The sequence below is a fragment of the Rousettus aegyptiacus genome, unplaced genomic scaffold (assembly GCF_014176215.1).
Source record: "Rousettus aegyptiacus isolate mRouAeg1 unplaced genomic scaffold, mRouAeg1.p scaffold_m13_p_7, whole genome shotgun sequence".
In the NCBI taxonomy this organism is placed as follows: domain Eukaryota; kingdom Metazoa; phylum Chordata; class Mammalia; order Chiroptera; family Pteropodidae; genus Rousettus; species Rousettus aegyptiacus.
This window is the reverse complement of record NW_023416310.1, coordinates 95,416,349-95,437,442: the sequence shown is the minus strand read 5'-3', so window position 1 is coordinate 95,437,442 and position 21,094 is coordinate 95,416,349. Positions and strand designations below refer to the sequence as shown.

Here is a 21,094-nt window from a genome sequence, read left to right as displayed (position 1 = left end):
GTAGTACAAGAGTATGTATGTGCTGGGTTGTGATGGAATATGTCATTCTTAGTGCTGATCAAGCTCCAAAAGGTAGAAAAATACTTCTTTAGGCAACTTTAAAAGAAAATGGCAGGACTGGTTGTGGTATGTAATTAGCAGAGTGAGCAAACACTGCTCAACTGTTTTCTATTGGTTCAGATGTTGACATGAATATGGGTATGTGTGTGCATGTGAGTACATGTGTGCTTGTGCATTTGTGTGATCTGATTCCGCTGTGATGTCTAAGAAACAGTGTACTTTATCCTAAGAATAATAAGTCATAAGATCCAGAAGTTTATTTAAGGAGTTGTTGCTTAGTATAATAATTTCAGAAAATTTGATGAGGCAACCTATAGCCCCATGTCAAGGCTCTTGAAATGCAAGAGATGCACCTCTTCACATTGACTCGAAACTGTAAATAAGTCCTTGAATTTTTTTTTTTTCAGTCACAGTTTCTTTGTCTAAGCCCACACTGGTTAGCTCTACTACAGTATCATAATTTTGCAGGATTTATACTATAAAGAAAAAGTGTCACTTGAGCTAGTTATGGTGCTTGGCTCTTTAGGGGACAAATTTCCTGAATGTACTTCCCTAATTAATCCCTAGAAATGCACCAATATTGACTGAGGTTTCAAAGCAAAATGAAAAATGTTGCTACATCACCTTTTCCTGTCAGTCTTTAAAGTCTGATATCTGGTGACGAGTGTAGCAGGTTGCCAACACAGAGATGCCAGGAGAGGCCCTTCCATAGGAAGGTGAAACACCACGATACTCAGAAACTCAGAGCCATTATCACCTATTAGTGGAACGTTTATTAATACTCTTAAGGTGCAAAAAAAAAAAAATGAGACAGTGATGTAAAATGACAGGCGTCTTCTTCATCAGAGGTCTGCTTTGCAGCCCGTGAGCTCATTCAGTTCAGGCATCATATGCTACAGGCTGGGGACTTGGGCTCCATCACCTCTGACACATAGCAAGGACCCCTGATCTTGTGTAGCACATGACGCCCCAGTCAACTTTTGTAAGTACACACTGTTGGCCGTAGGAGGCTTTATTATAATCCCTTCCAAGGAAACAGATCACCACCACCTCCACCAGCACATTGAAAACAACTCAAAGCATATATGTTCCTGATGCTTTTACAGAATGTCAGGCAACTCATTATAGTTGGCCTGAAAATCAACCCACACGAGAGGCATATGACAGGCAGATGGCTACAAGACTTCCTCAAGGAAGAGAGAGAGCAACAGGAATGCTCTATGTTTAAGAAACTAGATCATGTTCAAAACGAAGTGGGGAACTGCCAACCGCCCCCTTCCTACCAGACCTGACAGGCTCTTTCTGATTTGAAACTGGTCCCCTCTGACCTGACGTGGTTGAAAATGTTAAGTGTACCTTGCCATGTACTCTAACACTTTGATAGGGGTTTATCTTGTGTTGGGGTTGCTAATTCTTCCAAAACCTGGGTTTCTGGGACTTACTGTCTATTCAGCAGGAACCTACAAAGTCTGTTTTTACTTGACTGAAAGAAATGAATCCACAGTATCTTTTGTCACAAATCTAATGCCCTGGGAGAGAATACAGCAGCAAATCAGACAGACAAGGTTCTCAAGGGCCCCAGTACCCAGTAGAGTGCCTGATACACAGTAGGCACTTAATAAATATTCATTGAACAAATTACGAATGATTAATGGGCTGAGGGTGTTGAGGTCACAGTAGTGTTTCTTCTACAATGCTTTGGGTCTCTGAAACCACAGACGTCTATCCCATCTGTTAGCAACAGTGTTTGTTTTCTTGGCCAGTTATGTTATACTTGAATTTACTTCATACACTAAAAATTATGGACCATTATAAATATCTTGGATTTCCTCTCTGGGTACCTTTTTCTGGCCAAATCTTCTTAATAAAGAGATGTTCAGCCACACTGCGCTATCCCCAACTTGCCTGCAAAAATTTACTAATATAAAATAGAACCATCTTATCCAAGTTACAAAAACCAAAACAAAGTTACAAATTGTTTTGCTGTAGAAATGCAGGATGGTATTATTCACCATAGTGTTAACTAAGTTCATTTCCTCAACTGCACTATCATTTTGAAATTTCACAAATTGTCATTTTTCTTCCATTTTCAATATAATGGTTCAATTACTAAGGGATTGTTTTCAGTTAATAATTACTTCTATTCCTTATAAAACATGAGCTGACAAATACACATCAATTTTTATCCACAATTATCATATCATTGTTTAAGTGTCCCCATTTTTTCAAAGAAACATTTCTAATAGCACAGTGGAAAACAAAGCAATATCTCATTTTACAGGTAAATGTAGTATAAATAGTAGATAACTGAATAGCTTATATATCATATCCTATTATCATTCTCAGTGGCTGACTGCTGATCAGTTTAACTGCCTTTAAGCTATATATTTTTAAATGTGATTAAAACATAGTCTCACAGTAAATTTAAATGGCTTATTTAAGGCCCTTACATGGCAACAGTATCATATGTCAAAGATAAATGGTGTTTCTAATTTGCTAGCCACTTGGGTCAAGTTTACGTTAAGCAGGAAGCATATTTATACAAGTAATCGTAACACAAATGGTCTCTTGGGAAAAGCTGTTTGTGAGGGTTTAATGTTTTTGAAGTATGCTTTTGTTTATCTTCTAAATGGGTATTTTATAGGCAATGGACCAAAGCGCCTTAAATCCATGCTTCGTAACACAGGCATCTTAAGGGTGAGGAGAGAGGGTGGGGTAGGGGCTGAGCCACCTTCATTTGACTAACATTCTTCAGGACCTCTACTTAAAGCATGGGGTGTGGGCAGCAGCATCTACAGCACCTGGGAACTTGTTAGAAATGTAAAAATTGTACCCCAGACCCACTGAACCAGAGTGTACATTCAGGCAAGCTCCTCCCTAGGACCCCAAAGCCTCTGGTTTCTGATGGCCAAGCACATGTCATGGCGTCCCTTTCTCTTTCCTTCTCGTCACTAGAATCATCCTCTTTAGAGGACAACGACCACTCAAGCCCATGTTCCCCTTTCTTTCTCATCACTCCTGGACCCGAGTGAATTTACCAACCTCTGATGTCCTTGCTTTTATCAAGACCCCACGGCTCGTGCTTTCCACCTGACACCATCCAGGGGCTTCCTGCTGCCCAGTAACTTTGGGAAAGTCCAAAGCATTGCTTTGCTGTGGCTGAGCTGCCCATCCTTCATTTATTCCATGTTGAGATTGCATCCTTCTAAGCCAGAACCCAATCTCCCCTTGCTGTTTTAATCCCTTCTGTTCTTGAGAGAGGATTTCTTAATCCCTGTTTCTACTCATGGAATGTTGCCTTCCTCTAACCTAGCCAGCCATAAGCTTCTCTGTTAATATTTATGGGACATCGAAAGGACGAAAGGGAGTCATGCCGGATGTCTGGGAGAATCACTGACAGGGTTTACTCAAGAATTATATGCAGTTACTAATAACTCATTCCGCATCCCCCTGAACACACTTCTTTTGGCCCCACCTTGGCATTGAGAGGCCCAGTCCACAGCAGGTGCCTGCAGGCAAATAGACCTCTAAACCAGACCCAGACTGGCCAGCCAGTTGGCCCCTGGGAGCAATTTGGTCCCTCTGTTCCAAACTGTGTTGGGGAAAAGGGCTCTGCAAGAAAGTGAACTGGGTATTTAGAAGCGCATTGCTTACAGATTCAGGCTCTTGGGGCCAGGGGTAAACATAGCCGATGGTCAAGGGAACAATCTGGGGTCAACCAGTGAGGGCCCCTCAGGCTCCTCTGGAGCAGTCAGTGCCCAGAGCAGATTTCTTTAGTCAGAGGACACTGGCAGGGGGAGAAACAGGATTGCTTTCTGGCCGTAGTGAGTCCGAGGACCCCGCTTGCAGCTCCCATTCTTCTTGAGCCCAACAAACCAATTCTTTTCTGCGTGCTTCTTGGATGTGTAGGTGTTGTAATGGTTTTCCTCCAGCCTTTCTAAGAACAAGCAGTCCTCATCTGGTGTCTGCTAAAAGATAAAAGAGAGTAGGTCTATTAGTGAGTGGTTTTAAAAAGGGTTCCTCTGCTTACTAGCTGGGTGACCTTGGACAAGTTACCTAGGTTCTCTGTGCCTTAGTTTCTTCTTCAGTAAAAACAAGGTAATGAGCCCATCTCTGAGGGTGTTAATGAGGACTTAGAACAGGTCCCAGTGCATAATGAGCCTTCGGTTTACATTTGCTGTTTTCGTAAGCTCTCCTTCCATTTGCTGTCCCCAGGACTCCGTAGTCTCCCACTGGGAAGATCCTGGATGACTACAAGCACCTCTAAGAGCAGGGCTGGGCCTTTTGTCTCTGTGAAAGCCTGGCATACAGGCATGACCACGACAGATGTCCAAAACAGGTAAAAGCAGGCTATGGGGCTTTTAAGTTTTGACTAGAAAAATAACTGAAAACCCACTAATATCACTTTTCATCCTAATGATTTTCACTCACAGAATCAGGATTTTACTTTTGCGTTGTAATGAACATACATGCTTGCACAAAATGTGTCTTAAGTGTAGAACATATCCTGAAACTTAGTTTTTTTTAAAAAAAAAATGAAAATAGCTCTTTTTGCCACTTATAGAAAGAATGCTACTTTTTAAAAATAAGGACTTATTAAAAAAAGAAAGAAAAAAGAAAAAGTCACCCCAAAGCCCACCCACCAAGACATGGACGGGTGATGTTCACTTTCCTTATGTCTTTATGTACGTCCACACAGAGAGACGTGGATGAGCCCGTATGGATATAGACTTAGGATGCTATCAAAATGGCATGCTATATCTGCTGTTTTAAAAATGGGCACTAAGCCTATGAAAACATACAATTTCACTAGCAAGAAAATGCAAATGAAACATGATTTAACATGTTGGTGATACTATTTGCAAAGAGCAAAGAGATGTACAGGTCTTAGTATTAGTGAGAGTGTAGGTAATTGGCTCTCTTGATGAACTCTGTTGGTCAGACAAATTGGTGGAATCTTTCTGAGGGTAGTTTGGCAATATATATCAAAATTTTAAGTATGTATTACCTTTGACTAAGCAATTTTGCTTCTAGGAACTGACCCTTAGGAGATAGCTGGGTAAATGTAAAACTGTGTTTTCACGGATGGTCTTTGGACGTATTGGTTACTAGTTGGAAGCAACGTAAATATCCATAGAGAAACGATGGTTAAGTGGATAGTGGCACATCCATACAGTGGGATCCAATGCAGCAGTCAGTTTATTAAGCTGGAATGATAGCTACAACATATTAAATGGGGCAGTTATTTTTAAAGATCTACCAACAATTCCTTTTTTTTTTTACTTGGAATTCTTCTGTTAGAGAGCAGGAGGAACCTCAGTTATTTGAACTTTCTATTTGTTAAGATCTTAGAACATATTTACGTGGATATATAACATATATCCAAATATAATATTATACTGCTTATTGACTTTGCTCCAATTCCAAGTCATGTGGTCTCTATATTATCTCTTCACACTTAGTGGTTGGTGAGTTTCTTTCTGGTGATTTCCAATCCTACAGTTCATTGTTCTCTATTTGTAGACATGTTTGTCTGTTAGACTGTAAGCTCTGCTCTGGGAAGAAATGAGATCTTGGTAGCCTTCTGTCTACCCCCAGACATAGAACCATGCAAATAATAGGTGCTTGCCAGCGAGGTGGTGAATTTGATTCTTGATATTCTGTAAAGCATGCAACAAAGTTATCTTTGATTAGTAAGGAACTCTGTATCCTTACTTACTCATGTGTAGTCTAGTGTGGTGACAACTTGGTGAGACACTGGGTCATTTTAGAACAAGATGGGACATAGATGTAATGTTTAATTGGGTGACTCTGCTGCCTCTACAGGAACTTATCCAGACATCAGTGTTTGATGCACATTGTCAGGGGTGGGAGGAGGTCAGCAGTTTTGGACCTGCGTGGGTGGCCCGCCCCCCTCCCTGTAAGGAGGGCTTACGCCATGATGCCCCTCAATGGGCATCAGGCCTGTGTTCTGTGACAGAGCTGAGGATGGCCACACTCCCCTCCCAATGATGTCTCTATTACACTACAGCAGTAGACACTCACACAGTGAGTGACTGAGTCAGAGGCCGAGTCAGCAGGCCAGTTTGGAGGTGCTTGCGTTCACCCCCCAACCAGGATTTGTCAGCTCTTGTCATGTACTTAGAGCAGTGCCAAAGGTTTGGGGTTTAACAGCTGATTCATGCCTATTGTTTTCATTATTTTTTTTTTTATATTTAGCATGTTTTGTCCCCAATTACATAGATGATATAAACCCACTGAGGAAAATTTGGAAAATATAGCAAGGCATTCAGATATTATAAAATCAGCCATTTACCAACTCCAGAGACAAACAGATTAATGTTTTTGTATATAGACTTCCAAACTTTTTTTTAAAAAAATAAACATGTCCTTTCCACACACACATACACACAAATCCGTATCATGATGGATTGATACCTAAAATCGGTGAAGAGCAAAAGGCAGAGCTCTGAGATATTTAGAACTTCTCTTTGTCAATGGGTAAATATAAAATTATGAGGCCTAACGTATTAAGATCACCCTCTGAATATTTCAGGTGAATTACAATGATGGCTAGGACTATAATGGGAGAAGGGGGTGTTTGGAGCCTAGAGGAAATTGGATTTGGGGGAGTTCTCCCCCAATATTTTTATACAAGTAAAAGAAGGTTATAATAAACATCAAAAATGATTTAAAGAAAGAAAAGCCATAAAACTGTAACATATAACCTAAGAAATGATGAGGGTCAGGATATAAACTGTTTCATAGCTACCATTGATGGAATGCTGGCAGGCAGGTTCTGTTCATTGTCTCCCCTTAAGCCCCTTATGCTGAAAGTTTCTATCTGTTACTATCCACATTTTAGACAAGGCTCAGAGTGGGTGAGTAACTTGCCAAAGTGTCAGAGGCATGAAATTCAGTTATGAGCCTGAGATTGAATGATCCATTGGTCAATTGATTACCAACCGGAAGAACCTCCTTAAAAAAAATTCTGCTCCCTATGAAGCAGCCACTGTCTTGTCTACCTCCAAACCCTTCAAATTATACCATTTGATCCATATTTCAGCCAACAGCCTACTAGAGGCTACCTATTACTCTGCTGATCCCATCTCCTTAACCCTTAGTGGGAGCATGAAAAACACTGGACTGCGCCTACATCCTGAACTATGGCTTCAAGAGAGCGTTTCCTGTGCTCACTGTCACTTGGCAATTTGATATAGGTTAAAGCGATCCCCAGACTAAAATCACTCTCCTGGCTGCCTTTTTGTAGACTTACATCTTCATAAAAGAGAAGAAAAGGGGGTTGGATTTGGCTGTGAATTACAGCTAAGCCTTAATTATCTTGTCCTTAGGATACAACAAAAGGATCATTGAAACCAGAAATAATTTCAAAACCTGGGACCAACAGCTTCAGCTCTCTTTCTAGTCAAATCTTTTACCAGAGATACCAGAAGGGACAAAATCAGATTGCTTCTATTTCTATTCTTTCTCACAAAGACTAGCACGTACAGAGTCAAACCTATCTAAATTAATTATGAGAGGGATGGAGCAGGAGATGTGGAGGATTTTAGATACTGAATAAATTCTTTGTGCTTCTCAAGGGCAGGGATGTGGCTAATTTGTCCTTACATCCTTGTCAGTACCTTAAGTACTGAGATACAGGAGGCATTTGACAAAATGTTGGTTAAAATGAGTTATTAAACTTTTTATCCTTTTATGTGACCCTTCTAGAATAAAAGTTTTACGCATGACATATCAATTACTAGAATCTGGGCTCTGAAGTTTTGTAAAAAGCACAGAGGACAAACCTATAGCATGTGGTAGATGCTCAAGAAACGTTTTTGGACTGAATGAAGTGGGACTAGGTATTCTGGAATGACTGACAGATGAGTTACCAAAATTTCAATCAAGGTCTCCTCTTTGTCTATGTGATAATATGTTTGAGTATTTTGAGAGAATACCGCAAGAAACTCTTTTATGTTTGTACCTAAAATAAGATAAGGTAGAGGGCGGGAATCCTACTGGAAACAATAACAAACAGAGACTAATTGTTGCTTTATAGTTTGTATCACTCAACATAACAAGATTTCTGGAAACCTCAAACCTTGGCCGAGTCTGGAAGCTTGTCAGCCTCATACTTACTGAGCCGTACAAAAGCCCGTCGGAGTCCATGGCCAAGTACTGGCCACTCTCGGTGCTCTTTATATACACCTCCCCCACACTTTCCGCACTGAGCTGCAGCTGAACTGAAATAAAAATAACATGAGCAAAAGTAAATAAACACTAGGCTTTTGCCAATAGGGCCTGGCAGCCAGGACAGTTAGCCATGGAAAATTCTGCTCATTCATTTCACAGAGCCCTCAAGGATGAGCCTCAGATTAATCAAAACATAGAAATATAGTTCCTTTTTCTTTGCCCTCCAAAGAAAGCTGTCCATTGGGAATCGTGGTCTTGAGAGGAGAGATGAAGCAGGCATGCCTACCCTTCCCCGTCCGTTTGTCATAAAGCGACCCTGTGCACTTTCACAGCACCTCGCTCCTTTCTCTTTCTCTGTCACTTGGTGGGAAATAACCATGGGAGGAAGTGGAGTTCACTTCCTGTGGCTCCGTGGTCCCAGTGATCCTGGGGTGCTGTGGAGTGGGCACCTGAGCAGCCTGAGTGTGTTCTGCCTCAGTCGTCAACCTGCCTTGTGGGGGGCACCTTTTTACAGCCTGGACTTTCTAGACCTGGGAGCTTCTCGTCAACAGACTAATTTCCCCAAACCTGACAGTGTTATTTTCCTGGACAGAAGAGGTTCACAGGAAGTTGGATTGTTTGGCACATCTAAAACTCAGCAAACTCATTCACGGGGAAGGTCAGTCATCCCCCAACTTCTGTGGCAACCCAACTGGGTAGAGACAGAGGGAAACCCTGGCTTCTGATGGGGAAAATGAAGCACTTACCTGGACATGCAGGGATGGGAACAGTTGTTCTCACCTGGGGGCAGTTTTGTTCTTCAGGAGATGTTTAGCCATATATGGAGACTTTTTTGTTGGCCTAGCCGTAGTGGGATGGTACTATTGGCACCTAGTGGCTGGAGGTCAGGGATGCTGCTACACATCCTGCAATGCACAGGGCAGCCCTTCACAACAAGGAATTATCCAGGCCCAAACGTCACTAGTGCCAAGACTTCAAGGTCGAGGTCAAGAGCATGAGTTACCATGAGTTACACTCTCCTCATTTATGCTGACAGGTACTCCCAAGCTGCCTTGCCCATGGCTGGATACCTAATTAGAGTCCGATGCCCATTTTGTAATTATTCATTTACTCATTCTCCCCAGGGATGCTCTGGAGGGAGGTGCTTTGATGGTTCACATTTGGGAGTTGAACTTAATTTTGGACTCTTCTGGACAGTTTCTTTGGCCACTAGGCTGTCACAACCATCATTATGACTAGGAGTGAAATCTAGACCAGGACTAGTGAGCACTCAGTAGTTCCACAGGAGGATGAGCTGACCTCTGTAAGGGTCAGCTTTTTCGGGGGCCCAGGGGCAGGGAGGCTGCAAGAAACACAGGGCTTTGGTTGGTGTTGGTTGACATATCTGGACCCCTCACTGCTTTTTCTCCATTTTCATTTTTTATTTAATTTCTTTGAATAGGAAATCTATTCCCATGTTCCAAATTTGGAAACAATACAAGAGGAAACAGTGAACATTCTCCCTTCTATCCTTTCTACCTCCCACTTGCAACCAATGGGGATACAGCAGTAAACAAGCTAGACAAGATCCTTGCCCTTCCTCCCAGAGCACTTTCCCCTGGGAGACAGAGACAAGCCCCTCCTAGATATATTTTAGCTGTATCCTTCTAGAGAGATTTTATGCACATATGAGCAAATGCATGTTATTCCTCCCGGCTGTTTTTACACAAACGGTAAGACACTATCTGTATAGTTCTGTACCTTGTTTTATTTTGTTTTGTTTTGTTTTCCTAACAACTAATTGGAGATCTTTCCACTTTTTTACTGAAAGAATTAACTTTGTTCTTTTTGCCAGTTGAATTGTGTACCATCACGTGGCTATACCATAATCACTTAACCACTTCCCTATTAATATACTCATATTTTCTCATTTCCCTCTGTTTTCTTTGTCTTCGGATTCATCCCAGGTGAGGTGCATAGTTACATCGCTCTTGCTGAGGATACAGTTCCCTCATCCTTGGAAGTCTCTGCCTCGCTCAGGGCCTCCTCTAGCTTCCTGTGTAATGGAGTTTATCTAATCCATCGGAAGGAAATTGGAAGTCACTGATCTCCTTTAGACACAGGTCCTCCTAAATTCTGTTCGCTCTGAGAGAACAGGACAAAGGCCCTCGCTTGTGGTCTGGGACCCCTCTGTTCTAGCCTCAAATCACACCATTGCTCACTCGGTCGCTACTTCGCCCATTCGACTCTGACAAACACACCACGCTCTTTCTCACCTCGGGGTCTTTACACAAGCTTTACCCTCTCTGGCACCCTCTTTCCCCAAGACTCACAAAGCCGGTCCTTCTCCTCCTCCTCTCTTCAGCCTAAACAGCCCCTCCTCCGAGAGGCCTTTTCCACCCCAGCACCTCCAGTGTGATGCTCTGTACTGAGGTCCTTTTACCACCACTCTCCTCACCACCCCTGCCGGTGCCTCTTCGGTCACCACAGCGTCGTCTCTCTCGGCTCCTTGTCTGTTCCTTCATAGCAAATTGTACCAAGTGCAATTATTTTTCCATTCAGGGCTTTATTCATTTACTTCCGCCTCCCTGGGAGAATGTGCACTGGGAAGAAGGGACAGGGATATTGTCTGTCCTGTTCTGCCTTAGGCCTCCCACACCTCTCATAGTGCCCTGCCCTCCAGGGACAACTCATATATATGTGTTGTATGACCAGTTGTTGCAGAGATGATTCTGCTGGTCCATCATCAATAAGCTGCGCACCTTGAGTTATGTTTCCATTGGAGAGAATTGTAAGGCTCAAGGATGGGCCCTGCCACCAACCCTCTGCATGACCTTGGCCAGGCTATTTAACCTCTAAGCCACAGTCTCCCCGGTAAAATGAGAGAGGTTTGGATTCAGTCTCTAAAGTTTTTTTCCAGCTCTATAGATCTATAAAGCAAGTAAGTACGTTTAATAACAATGCTGTATGACAGAATAGTATTCAGCAATAACAAGGAACAAAGTTCTGACCTATGCCACAGCATGGATGAACTCTGAAAACATGCCAGTCGCAGAAGTACATATATTTCATGAGTTCATTTGCATGATGTGTCCAGATGAGGCCAACCCGTAGAGACAGAAAGCAGATGAGTGGCCGCCAGGGGTGGGGGAGGAAGATGGGGCAGAGGAGGAGACTTACGGTTAGGATTTCTTTTTGGGGGAATGAAAACGTTCTAAAATTGATTGTGGAGATGCTTGACTGAATGTAAGAAAAACCACTGAATGGTATACTTTAAATCAGTGAATTGTATGGTATGTGAACTTATCTCAGTAAAGCTGTTTTTTCGAAGGCTCTGTGCCTTCATTTATGGTTTTCGGAGAACTTTCACATATATTTTTTCCATTTATCAATTTTCGGCATAATCTTGCTTGTTTAAGACAGACCAAAGGAAAAGCATAATAATTTACTGATCAACTTCAATGTTCCGGGCAGCATGCTAGTTTCTACCCTGGTATGAATTGTATAAAATTAGAACGTAGGATCCAGAATCAAAGCGCATGAATTTAAATCCTGGCTTGGCCACGCGTTAGCTGGGCGATCACTGAGTGAGTTATTTACCTCTGTTTCCTTATCTGTAATGACGGTACCTGCTTCATGGAGTTGTAATGAGGATTAAGTGATCTCATGCGTGGACAGTGCCCAGCACTGTCATTTCCCCCGTGCTCAGGTGACCTCAGCACTCCTCCCGACACTCCCTAGAGGAATGTGGCAGCAGCTCTGTCCTACAGGAGCGAGGGCTGCAGCTCGGCAAGAGCACGTCTTCCCCATCATTACACTTGTCATCTGGGGCAAAACTATGACCAGAACCTAGGCTTGAGATTCCAAGCATCCTGCTCTTTCCTCTCTTTCATAGAACACCTTGGGCTCCAGTGACGGGAAACAGTGGTCCAGATCAAGCCCTACCCTCTCATCTTCTTCGACTCCCTTGTGTCCAAGGTCAGACATGTCCAAGATGGTGGATGGTCGTTCAGGTCTCCTTTTGTAGCCATCGAATGGAGTGGTGTTAGTCCCCTGAGACTTCTTCCCATCTACCATCCATAGATGTAGGTATTTAGTCAGAGACATTATAGGTGCAGCAGAAATCCCAAACTGAAAATCCTTTTAGGTGATCGAAGATTTTTTCTTAAAATAGACTGTATTTTTTAGAGCAGTTTTAGGTTCACAGGAAAATAGGGGGGAAGGTACAGAGATTTCCTGTGTACCCTCCTCGTCCCCACAAATGCTTAGCTTCCCCCATCACCGACATTCCCCACCAGAGTGGGTGCATTTGTTATAACTGATAAAACTACAGTGACATATCATTATTACCAAGGAAGATTTTTATAAAGCTTTTTACTCCCTAGCTCATTTCTTTTCTATGTCTTAAATAGTTCCCATTCATCTCGCTGCAGGGAGAAGGAGAGTTTACTTTGCCGTCTGTGGAGTCCCCTCTTGGCCATGTACAGGCCTCGCAGAGGTAAACACGAGCCAGCGCTGCTTGGCACCTGATCCGGTGCTCGGCCGGCCGTGAGCCCCAACACCAGGGTTGTTACCCTGGTGAGAGTTCGTCTCAAGAGTTTCCTCTGTAAATATTATTTCTCCAGGATGTCCAAGTTTCATAGCTCATTTTCACTGGATTTCTTTCTGGCTAAGTTTCCTAACATATATCCTTCTGCAAGCAGAGCTGGCAGGAAGGAGTAACACCCAGCCCGAGCTGCTCGTGTAACCAGCGAGGTGTCCAACTCCCTAGTGTGACTTCATTCCAGTTTTCCAAACCTACATCCTCCTGCAGCTGCTCCTGAGGAAGAGTGGGGAGGAAGAGTGGGGAGGAAGAGTGGGGAGGAGAGAGCAGGAGAAAGGGGCTCAGAAAGAGAGGGAGGAGCTGGCCACACAGCCCGGCTGAAGCAGAAGCTCTTCCCTCTTGGAGCCCTGGGGCACGCCAGGCAGCCGGCAAGGATTCATTTTCTGTCTATTGTGTGCTGGGAACTGAGCGCCAAGACAAGGGCCCTGCATTCAGGGCTTACGCCCAGTTAGGGATACAGAACACCCCATGAATGAAAAAGCAACACAATAGCAAAAAATTAAAAAATTAAAAAATCAGTTGTTTTTGAGCTAAAGGCAACCAAAAGTGTGCAACAACTACAACGATAGATATGGAGATATACAGATATTCTTTCAAAGAAAAGCAGAAAATGTACAGTGGAAAGAGAAAATTACAAAAGAATATTTATAGAACATCCTCGATGGAAATTTTATTTAAAAACAACATAAAACAATGTGCATAGTTCATAAATATATAGGGAGTAAAATATAAGAATATGTTCTACGTACAGACCAAATTCATACCCATGGCCGCTCTGGGGAGGATGATGAAGGACTAAGACTGGGGAGGGGAGTGGAGGGAACTTCCTCTGCACAAACGAACTATTATTTTCTGTAATTTTCAGTGTTCAATGTTCCTTTGCCGGGCAGGGGAGGTAATTTGAGGTGAAGTTCCTTGTAGGGCCTGTCCTTCTCAGTTTCGTCTTTCTCTTCTCTTCTCTTCTCTTCTCTTCTCTTCTCTTCTCTTCTCTTCTCTTCTCTTCTCTTCTCTTCTCTTCTCTTCTCTTCTCTTCTCTTCTCACTTTTCGTTTCTTTAAAAACACGATTCTAAGGCGAGAACGGCCAGCTGGTAACCCTGGTTAATCCTGGGTGATGGGCCTGCTGGTGTTGGCGGAATTCCCTTCCTCACTTTCCAGGGGACGGCTGACATGGAAAGCCTGGTTCTTAGTCAATGGGCAGACACTTGGAGCCGGCCAAAACTTCCGTTTCTTGCTCCTGGTGCCCCCTGTGATGCTCTATGACCCAGCTCAGGCTCAACCCCAGGGACCATGTAGTCCTCAACATAGGTGTCCATAAAGGTGTCTTCTTGGGGAAGACAGGGGACCAGGAAAGCTGATGAGGCAGGACAGCGGTGAGGGGCCACTAAAGTCACACCTCTGTGTTCAGCTTCCTCTTCCAGCATCTTCTACTCAGTTAGCGCCAGAGCAAGGGGCAAAGGAAAACCTCCTGTTTGTCCCATGCTGGGAAGTGAGGACTTACTATTTGTGAGCAAGGAGGTCAGTGGCACCCCAAGCCTGAAGGGACGAGTACATTTAGAAAAGTGAGATGAGACATTCGGTTCATGGGGTCCTTATTGTTCCCCAGTTCTGAACTGCAGACAGCAACTTTTGACTTAGGAGAAGAAATAGAAAGCAGTTTTTAAAAAGGTACTCTAGTGATAGGCATACATTTCTTACAGAAATCAAATTTGTAAAGCATCGTAAAAACGTGCTGCAAGAGGGTTGGAAGTGTTTGCTCGGTGGGTTTGTGTCCCTGAGTGTCCCTGGCGGGACCCTGAGTCGTGCTCCTCTACTAGGAAGGCATTCGAGTGTGCTGGTTTGGGAAGGGCCTAGAGGTCAAAAGTAAATGTCGAATTACTGAAATGTACAAGGTCACGTTGTGGATGGTGCTCCTCCCTGCCCCCCGCTCACCCTTTGGACGCATTATGGGTCTTCACTCAGAGGAACCTATGTAAAGGGGAACCCAGCATATCTGAGTGGCTGTGCTGGCCCCCAACTAGCTGTTCCACCTCTTTTTCTGAGCAACTGTAAGTCTGTTCTCCGGTTTTCTCTTCTGTCCCCCGGAGCTCTCCATTAGCTCCTAGCAGTAGCTTATTTGCGGTAAGATATGTGATTCCTACTTTCCAAGGAGAGAAAGAAGAAAAACGTGTTATGAGCCCGTCAGTGCCAAGAGAAGTGAGCTTGGGGCACTGCTCCCTGTTTCTGAGCCCTAAGCCACCCTCGCTGGTATCTTCTTGTCCCACCCTAGGAACTTTTGAAGATAAGATTACAACTGGTACCTTTCGTGAGATGAATGCGCAGAGGGAAGTTTTGCTTCTGCAGCGGCCGGTGGCCTTTAAGCCCGCTTTCCACCTCTGCTCTCCAAAGAGAGGCCCAAAGAGATTACGTGCCTGGCTTATTCTGGGCTGAGACTTCCCGTCCTTTGCCGTGTTTACCTAAAGTGAGGTCAGCCTCAGTCAGAACTCCCTGAGGTTGTTTTATGTCAGTGGCATTTATAATTAAAATGTAGCCACAAGCGAGGCTCCGTAAAACATTAGAGAAAGACGGCAAAGAAAAAAAAGGAGTTTGTGGGGAAAAAAAATTCCAGTGGTTTGGAATACATATATATCTGAAAAAGACTTTTCTTAGAATGTGTAAAGGCGTCTGCTTCTCCTTTAAGATCTGAAAAAGGTGCCTGGAAAATTTTGATACAGTCCGTGGACTGTGCGATATTTAAAAAAAAAAAAAAAGTAACTTTAACCAGAAAAATCCCTTCTGTATACCAGATAAGGGGTGTGTGGGAGGAAGGGCAGTCCTCTGGCATCGCCTCTGACCCAGGTGAGAACACCCCACTGGGGAGGGCTTTCCTGCCTGAAGACCTGCCCTGCTCTCCAACTTCAGCAGCAGGGCCCAGCTTTGGCCACTTCAGTCATGTGAAGAGCTGTTTTGACTTTCAGCCCAAGCTGGCGGGGAGCAAAGTTCCTTGACCGTTAGGTGCCGAGTCATAGCAAACCAGAGAACAGAAGCCGGGACTGCCTGGAAGTCGAGGGGCGGGAGGGATTTCACCGAAGATAAGCAGCCTGCCCTTTAGAAAGGGCTGCAAAGTAGCATTCTTTTGACCAGCCAACTCTCCTAGTGCCTTTAGGATGTGGTTGGATTTATAAATATTTGATTGGCACACTTTGCTCAGAACATTTCCATTTGTGTGGTGAGCGGTGCCGGTAATCCTGCTCCCCACACAGCCTCTCATGTGCTGGGGAGGCAAGGGGTACGAGGCCGCAGGAGGAGGCTGCAGGTTTGAGACGCTCATGAGCTTATTATTATTCTCCAGTTATTGTTCCTGTTATGAGTCCCATCGAGGAATAAGTCATGGTTTCCGTCGCTGGAGAGGAAACTCCAGCAGGAGCGGAATCCAGCATGAAGCTCCTTCTCGCTCTGCCTGAGACAGCTCGCTCTGCTGGAGAGGTTAGACGGAGCGGAGCTTGCCTGGCCAGTGCCCAGGCACGTCAGACTGACAGGCCAGGCCTTGAGAGTGCCAACCCTAGACAGTTCCCAAGATGCTGAGATGAAAAGTCACCCTCAGTTCACCTAACAGATTCCAAAGATCAGATGGTTAGAGGAGGAAGGCCAAGGAGCCTAGGGATGATGATGAAGGTGACGCAAACCATTTTTTAACCACTCTTCATATGCCTAGAAGTGTGTTGACACTTTTATAAACATGATCACACTTAAAATTTCTGCTTTCTTATGAGCCGGGTACCATTGTCATCCTTGCTTTTTTCTCATTTAAATTTTTCTATTTAAGGATAGTTAGTATACGATATTAGTTATATTAGTTTCAGGTGTACAATATAGTAATTTGACATTTTTATACCTTACAATGTAATCGCTCCACTAATTCTAGTAATCGTCTGTCACCATGCAAACTTATCACAAAGTTATCGGCTGTATTCCCCTTCGCCTGTTCACCCAGACCCCCAACCCCCTTCCCTCTGGTACCCACCCTTTTGGTCTCTGTTTCTACGAGTCTGTTTTTGTCCTGTTTTATTTTATTTTTTTAGATTCCACAAATAAGTGAAACCATACAATATTCGTCTCCCTGCCTGACCTATTTCACTTAGCATGATACCCTCTAGATTCATCCATGTTGTTGCAAATGGTAAGATTTCATTGTTTTAGTGCTGTCTAATATTCCATTGTGTGTGCACACACACATACATACACTACATCTCCTTTATCCTTTCATCTGTTGATGGATATCTGAGTTCCTGCTATATCTTGGCTGTTGTAAATAATGCTGCAGTGACTATACGTATGTATATGTCTGTTCGGATTGGTGTTTTTGTTTTCTTCAGATAAAGACCCAGAAATGGAATTGCTGGGTCATATGGTAGATCTATTTTCAGTTTTTTGAGGAATCTCCATACTGTTTTTCATAGTGGCTGCTCTACATTGCAGCCCCACCAACAGTGTACAAGGCTTCTCTTTTCTATACATCCTCGCCAACACATGATATTTGTTGACTTTTTGATAATAGCCGTTCTGACTGGTGTGAGGTGGTATCTCATGGTTTTGATTTGCATTTGCCTGATGATTAGTGATGTCGAGCATCTTTTCATATGTCTGTTGGCCATCTATATGTCTTCTTTGGAGAAATGTCTTTTCATGGCCTCTGCCCATTTTTTGATCAGATCGTTTATTATTTTTTTGTTGTTGTTATTGAGTTATATGAGTTTCTTATAAATTTTGACTATCAACTCTCTATCAGATATATCATTGGCGAATATATTTTCCTTTTCAGTGGGTTGTCGTTTAATTTTGTTTGTGGTTTTTCATCCTTGTTTTTAAAATGAGGAAACTGAGGTACATGGAGAAGTAACTTTCCCAAGGTGACATGGAACTAGTAAACAGTGGTGATGGGACCTGTGTCTACATCCATCACATGACAGGCTGTGTGAATCCAGTACGTTTATTTAATCAGTTGGGGGGGGGCAAAACTACTGTCAAAGTCCTGATATCGGGGGTGGTAGTGGGATATGGAAAGAGCCTTAGTCTTGGAAGAAGAAGCTGGGGGTCTGTGCCAAGCTTTCCTAGTTACCAGCTGGTCACAGGCCCTATTAGCTCAGCGTTCGCAGAGTGATAATTTGTAACGGGGTTGTGGCTAGGTAGAAATGAAAGAGTGTAGTGCAATGCCTGGCACATCCAGGTGCTCAGCTGGTATTTATTGAATATATTGTTGAATTTGGATTTATCTGCTATTAATATAATTAATTTATTCATTTATCAAATTAATGTTTATTAGACATTATACCAAGTGCTAGGCAATATGGTAGCTATAAAAATTGTATTGCTGGAGACAAAGTCCCCATCCTCAAGGAGCCTATGAGGGAGAAAACTATTAAATAATCATACAAATAAATGTGGAATTTCAACCCCAAAGAGAGTTGCCTGGTACACTCCTCACATGTTGTGTCTGAAATGGAACTGGCCATCTTTCCCTGTGCCTGTTCTTCCGGAATCCGCCCTCTCATGACGACACCTCCATTTACCTGTCTCCCAAAGTAGAGCTGTGGGAGTCGACATGAATCTCCCCACAACCAGAGCCCATGCCCCTTCTCATAATCTGCAGCTATTGCTCTCTGCTTTTGCCTGGCATTTGTAATATGGCGATGCTCAAATGCTCACAGCCCGTAGCGGGAACTGCCTGCCACTATAATATGAGGAATTGTAAAGGGGCAAACCAAAACATCTTCTCTACAGACTAGAAATTCCCACCAGTGGAGACGTGTCACTCAGGCCTGCATTATAGTGGCCTATGTACAAGCATTCATCATAGGTTTATACTGCTCCAAGAGAGGCCTTGTGTTAGATGCTTGGGAACTTTTCTCCTGGAGGTGGGAAGAAGACAAATTTGAAAACTTCTCAGTTTTGCCTAGGGCAGACTGACTGTGAAAGGAGTTTTTTTGTTTTGTTTTGTTTTTTGTTTTTTCACCTTGTAGAGCCAGAAGTCATGCAGTTCTTATGTGCTTTATGTAGATTTATTTAAATATTTGATTGGCTTTTAGACATAATTATTCCTGAAGGAAGTCTTAGAGTATGGCTCTCTACCTGTGACCACAGCCTCAAGTCACGCTCAAACTAATGATCATGGAATAGCAACCATCCCCTTGTCAGACTGTTCTATCAGCTAGCCAGGATCATCCACTCCATGCCTATCCAAGTTGATTCTGTAGAATAATCATTAAAATTCAGAGGGGTTGTAGCAGTACTGCCACTGGGCAGAAGAGGGCGACAGAACCACACTCAGTGAGCACATTTGATCCAGGGAGTCCTCTCTGCCGCAGGATCTGATGCGTTTTCAGCCTTGTAAAAGCCTACAAGGCAGTGTTACGATTCCCATTCTACAGGTGAGGAAACGGAGGCTCAGTATTTTCCCCAAGACAAGACATCTGGGGACACTGGAGACATCTAAAGTTCCAGATAGAAGAGGAAGATAGGAGGGGGCCTGCGGCTGCTTCTGCAGAATACTTTTATTCAAAATGGAGAGAATGGCAGTTGTCTAGTGCCGTTTCAGTTAGAAAGTGGCAGGCAGGAATATAAACTCAAGCTTTTTGTTTCTAAATCTCGGGCCCCCGGCTCTGCAGAGGTTCTGTGGATGATCCAGTTCTGGCACCAGAAGGTACAGAGATGGATTTCCGCTTACTCGCCCCACTTACTCTGGGTTCTGTCTTCTTTGACCCTTGTTCTTAGTTCCAGAGTAAGTAAATAGACTATTACAACAACTCTAAATGTTGTCAGAGAGGCATTGAATCAAAACCTAAAGCTAGACCCCTGACCTTCCTGGAAAGCAGTATTTTTGAAGAGAAAAGACTAGGGAAAGTCCTTAAGTGTTATGCTATATTTCCACATGCCGGTTTGAATATATGGAAATCTTGATGATGACAATGACAATAGCAATATTAACCAGCATGTGCTGATATGTTACTCTGGGCCGAGGGACTATGCTAAGAAGTTTCATGACATTATCTCGTTTAATCCTCTCAAGAAACATGTGAGGCAAGTAGGAGTATTTTAAAAGTGAGGCCAGAAAGGTTGAGTAACTTGCCGAAGTCCACATGGCTAATAATTAATCCAATATTACTTGGACACAGACCTTCTCATCCTCCACCCTCCCAAGGCTACCTTATGCTATATCCCAAGGGTTCCTGGCCTCTTAGGTGGCTGAATCAGAAGTGCTGCTCAAGAGTTGTCCCGATGTTACCTACTCAGAGTGTAGTCTATATATTGATGATGGAATGACAACAGTGAAGCCATATATCATTTGATAAGAAATTCAGGTACTGGGAAATTGTAATTGTAGACTCTTGTTATCCCAGAATTCAAGAGCTAGCGTAACCCTAAGGAACACCTCACCGAGGTTGCCTTTCCTCTGAGACTCTGAGGAACAGAGAGCATTCCCTTTGGTTCAGAAAACTGGTAAAACTTATTAGAAACATTTAAAACCTTAGAGAAATTAAAGCATGTTCCCCTTGTGTTTTGTGGGGCAGATTGCACAAATTGTACAGCTTGCCTGACACAGCAGACTGAAATCTAAGTCCATTTATGTGCAATAAACTTTGCTTTTGTACTTTGGACGTACTAGAGTCTTTTTGCCTCACTCTGGTGCCTGTGTTTCTGCCAGTATAAGTTATCCAGAAATCCTATTTGATCACAAGCCATCAAAACAAGGCCCCCAAAATCTAACCCTGCAAGCCCCAATCTCAGCCTTTCTGCTCCTCACTTCAAAGGTCTGTGAGGTGGGTGGCGAGGAGGGGCAATGCTACCTGGTTCATAAACACTGGCTTCTATCGCCACTAGCTGTGCATCTGAGGGTAGAAGGTGAGCACCAAGCGGTGGCCATTTGTACTGAGAGCCTGCTACTTGTGGTCCACAGTCCATGAATATATAAGGCTATCTGATACAGAAAACGTCTTATCAAGGCCAGTGGTTTGCATTCCATTTTAAAGTCATCTTACAGAACTTTACTTTCTACCAGTGCTTTTTGCATCTCCTGATTTCACTTACATTTTCCTTCTCTTGATTTGTGACGTTTGACCCTTTAGACCCTCTTAGTATGGACCAGATCTGACCTCGCCTCCTCTACATCTAATGTCTCGATGGTAACTCAAGGGTTTCCTGATAACACCATGGTAGGACCCAGGCACCTAATATCAACATACACCAACACCGGAAGTACTAAAGCAGAAAGAAGACGTTTT

At 43.4% G+C, this 21,094-nt stretch overlaps 1 protein-coding gene and 1 long non-coding RNA gene across 11 annotated transcripts in view; one reads left to right on the top strand and one right to left on the bottom strand.

Annotated features, from left to right (window-relative positions):
* The window catches only part of LOC107500882, a 273,634-nt gene that overhangs the window by 214,338 nt on the left and 38,202 nt on the right, over positions 1–21,094 (top strand). The window lies entirely within an intron of this gene.
* FGF1 (fibroblast growth factor 1) overlaps positions 3,342–21,094 on the bottom strand; it is an 88,855-nt gene continuing 71,102 nt past the window's right edge. For 5 of the 8 annotated variants that reach the window (XM_036224714.1, XM_036224715.1, XM_036224716.1 and 2 more), the window contains 2 exons: positions 8,203–8,306; positions 3,342–4,028 (listed from right to left, as the gene is read on the bottom strand). In XM_036224714.1, coding sequence (XP_036080607.1) covers positions 3,834–4,028; positions 8,203–8,306 — 299 coding nt within the window. In that variant the 3' untranslated portion in view covers positions 3,342–3,833. The other 3 variants (XM_036224717.1, XM_036224719.1, XM_036224718.1) reach the window with 3 other exon arrangements.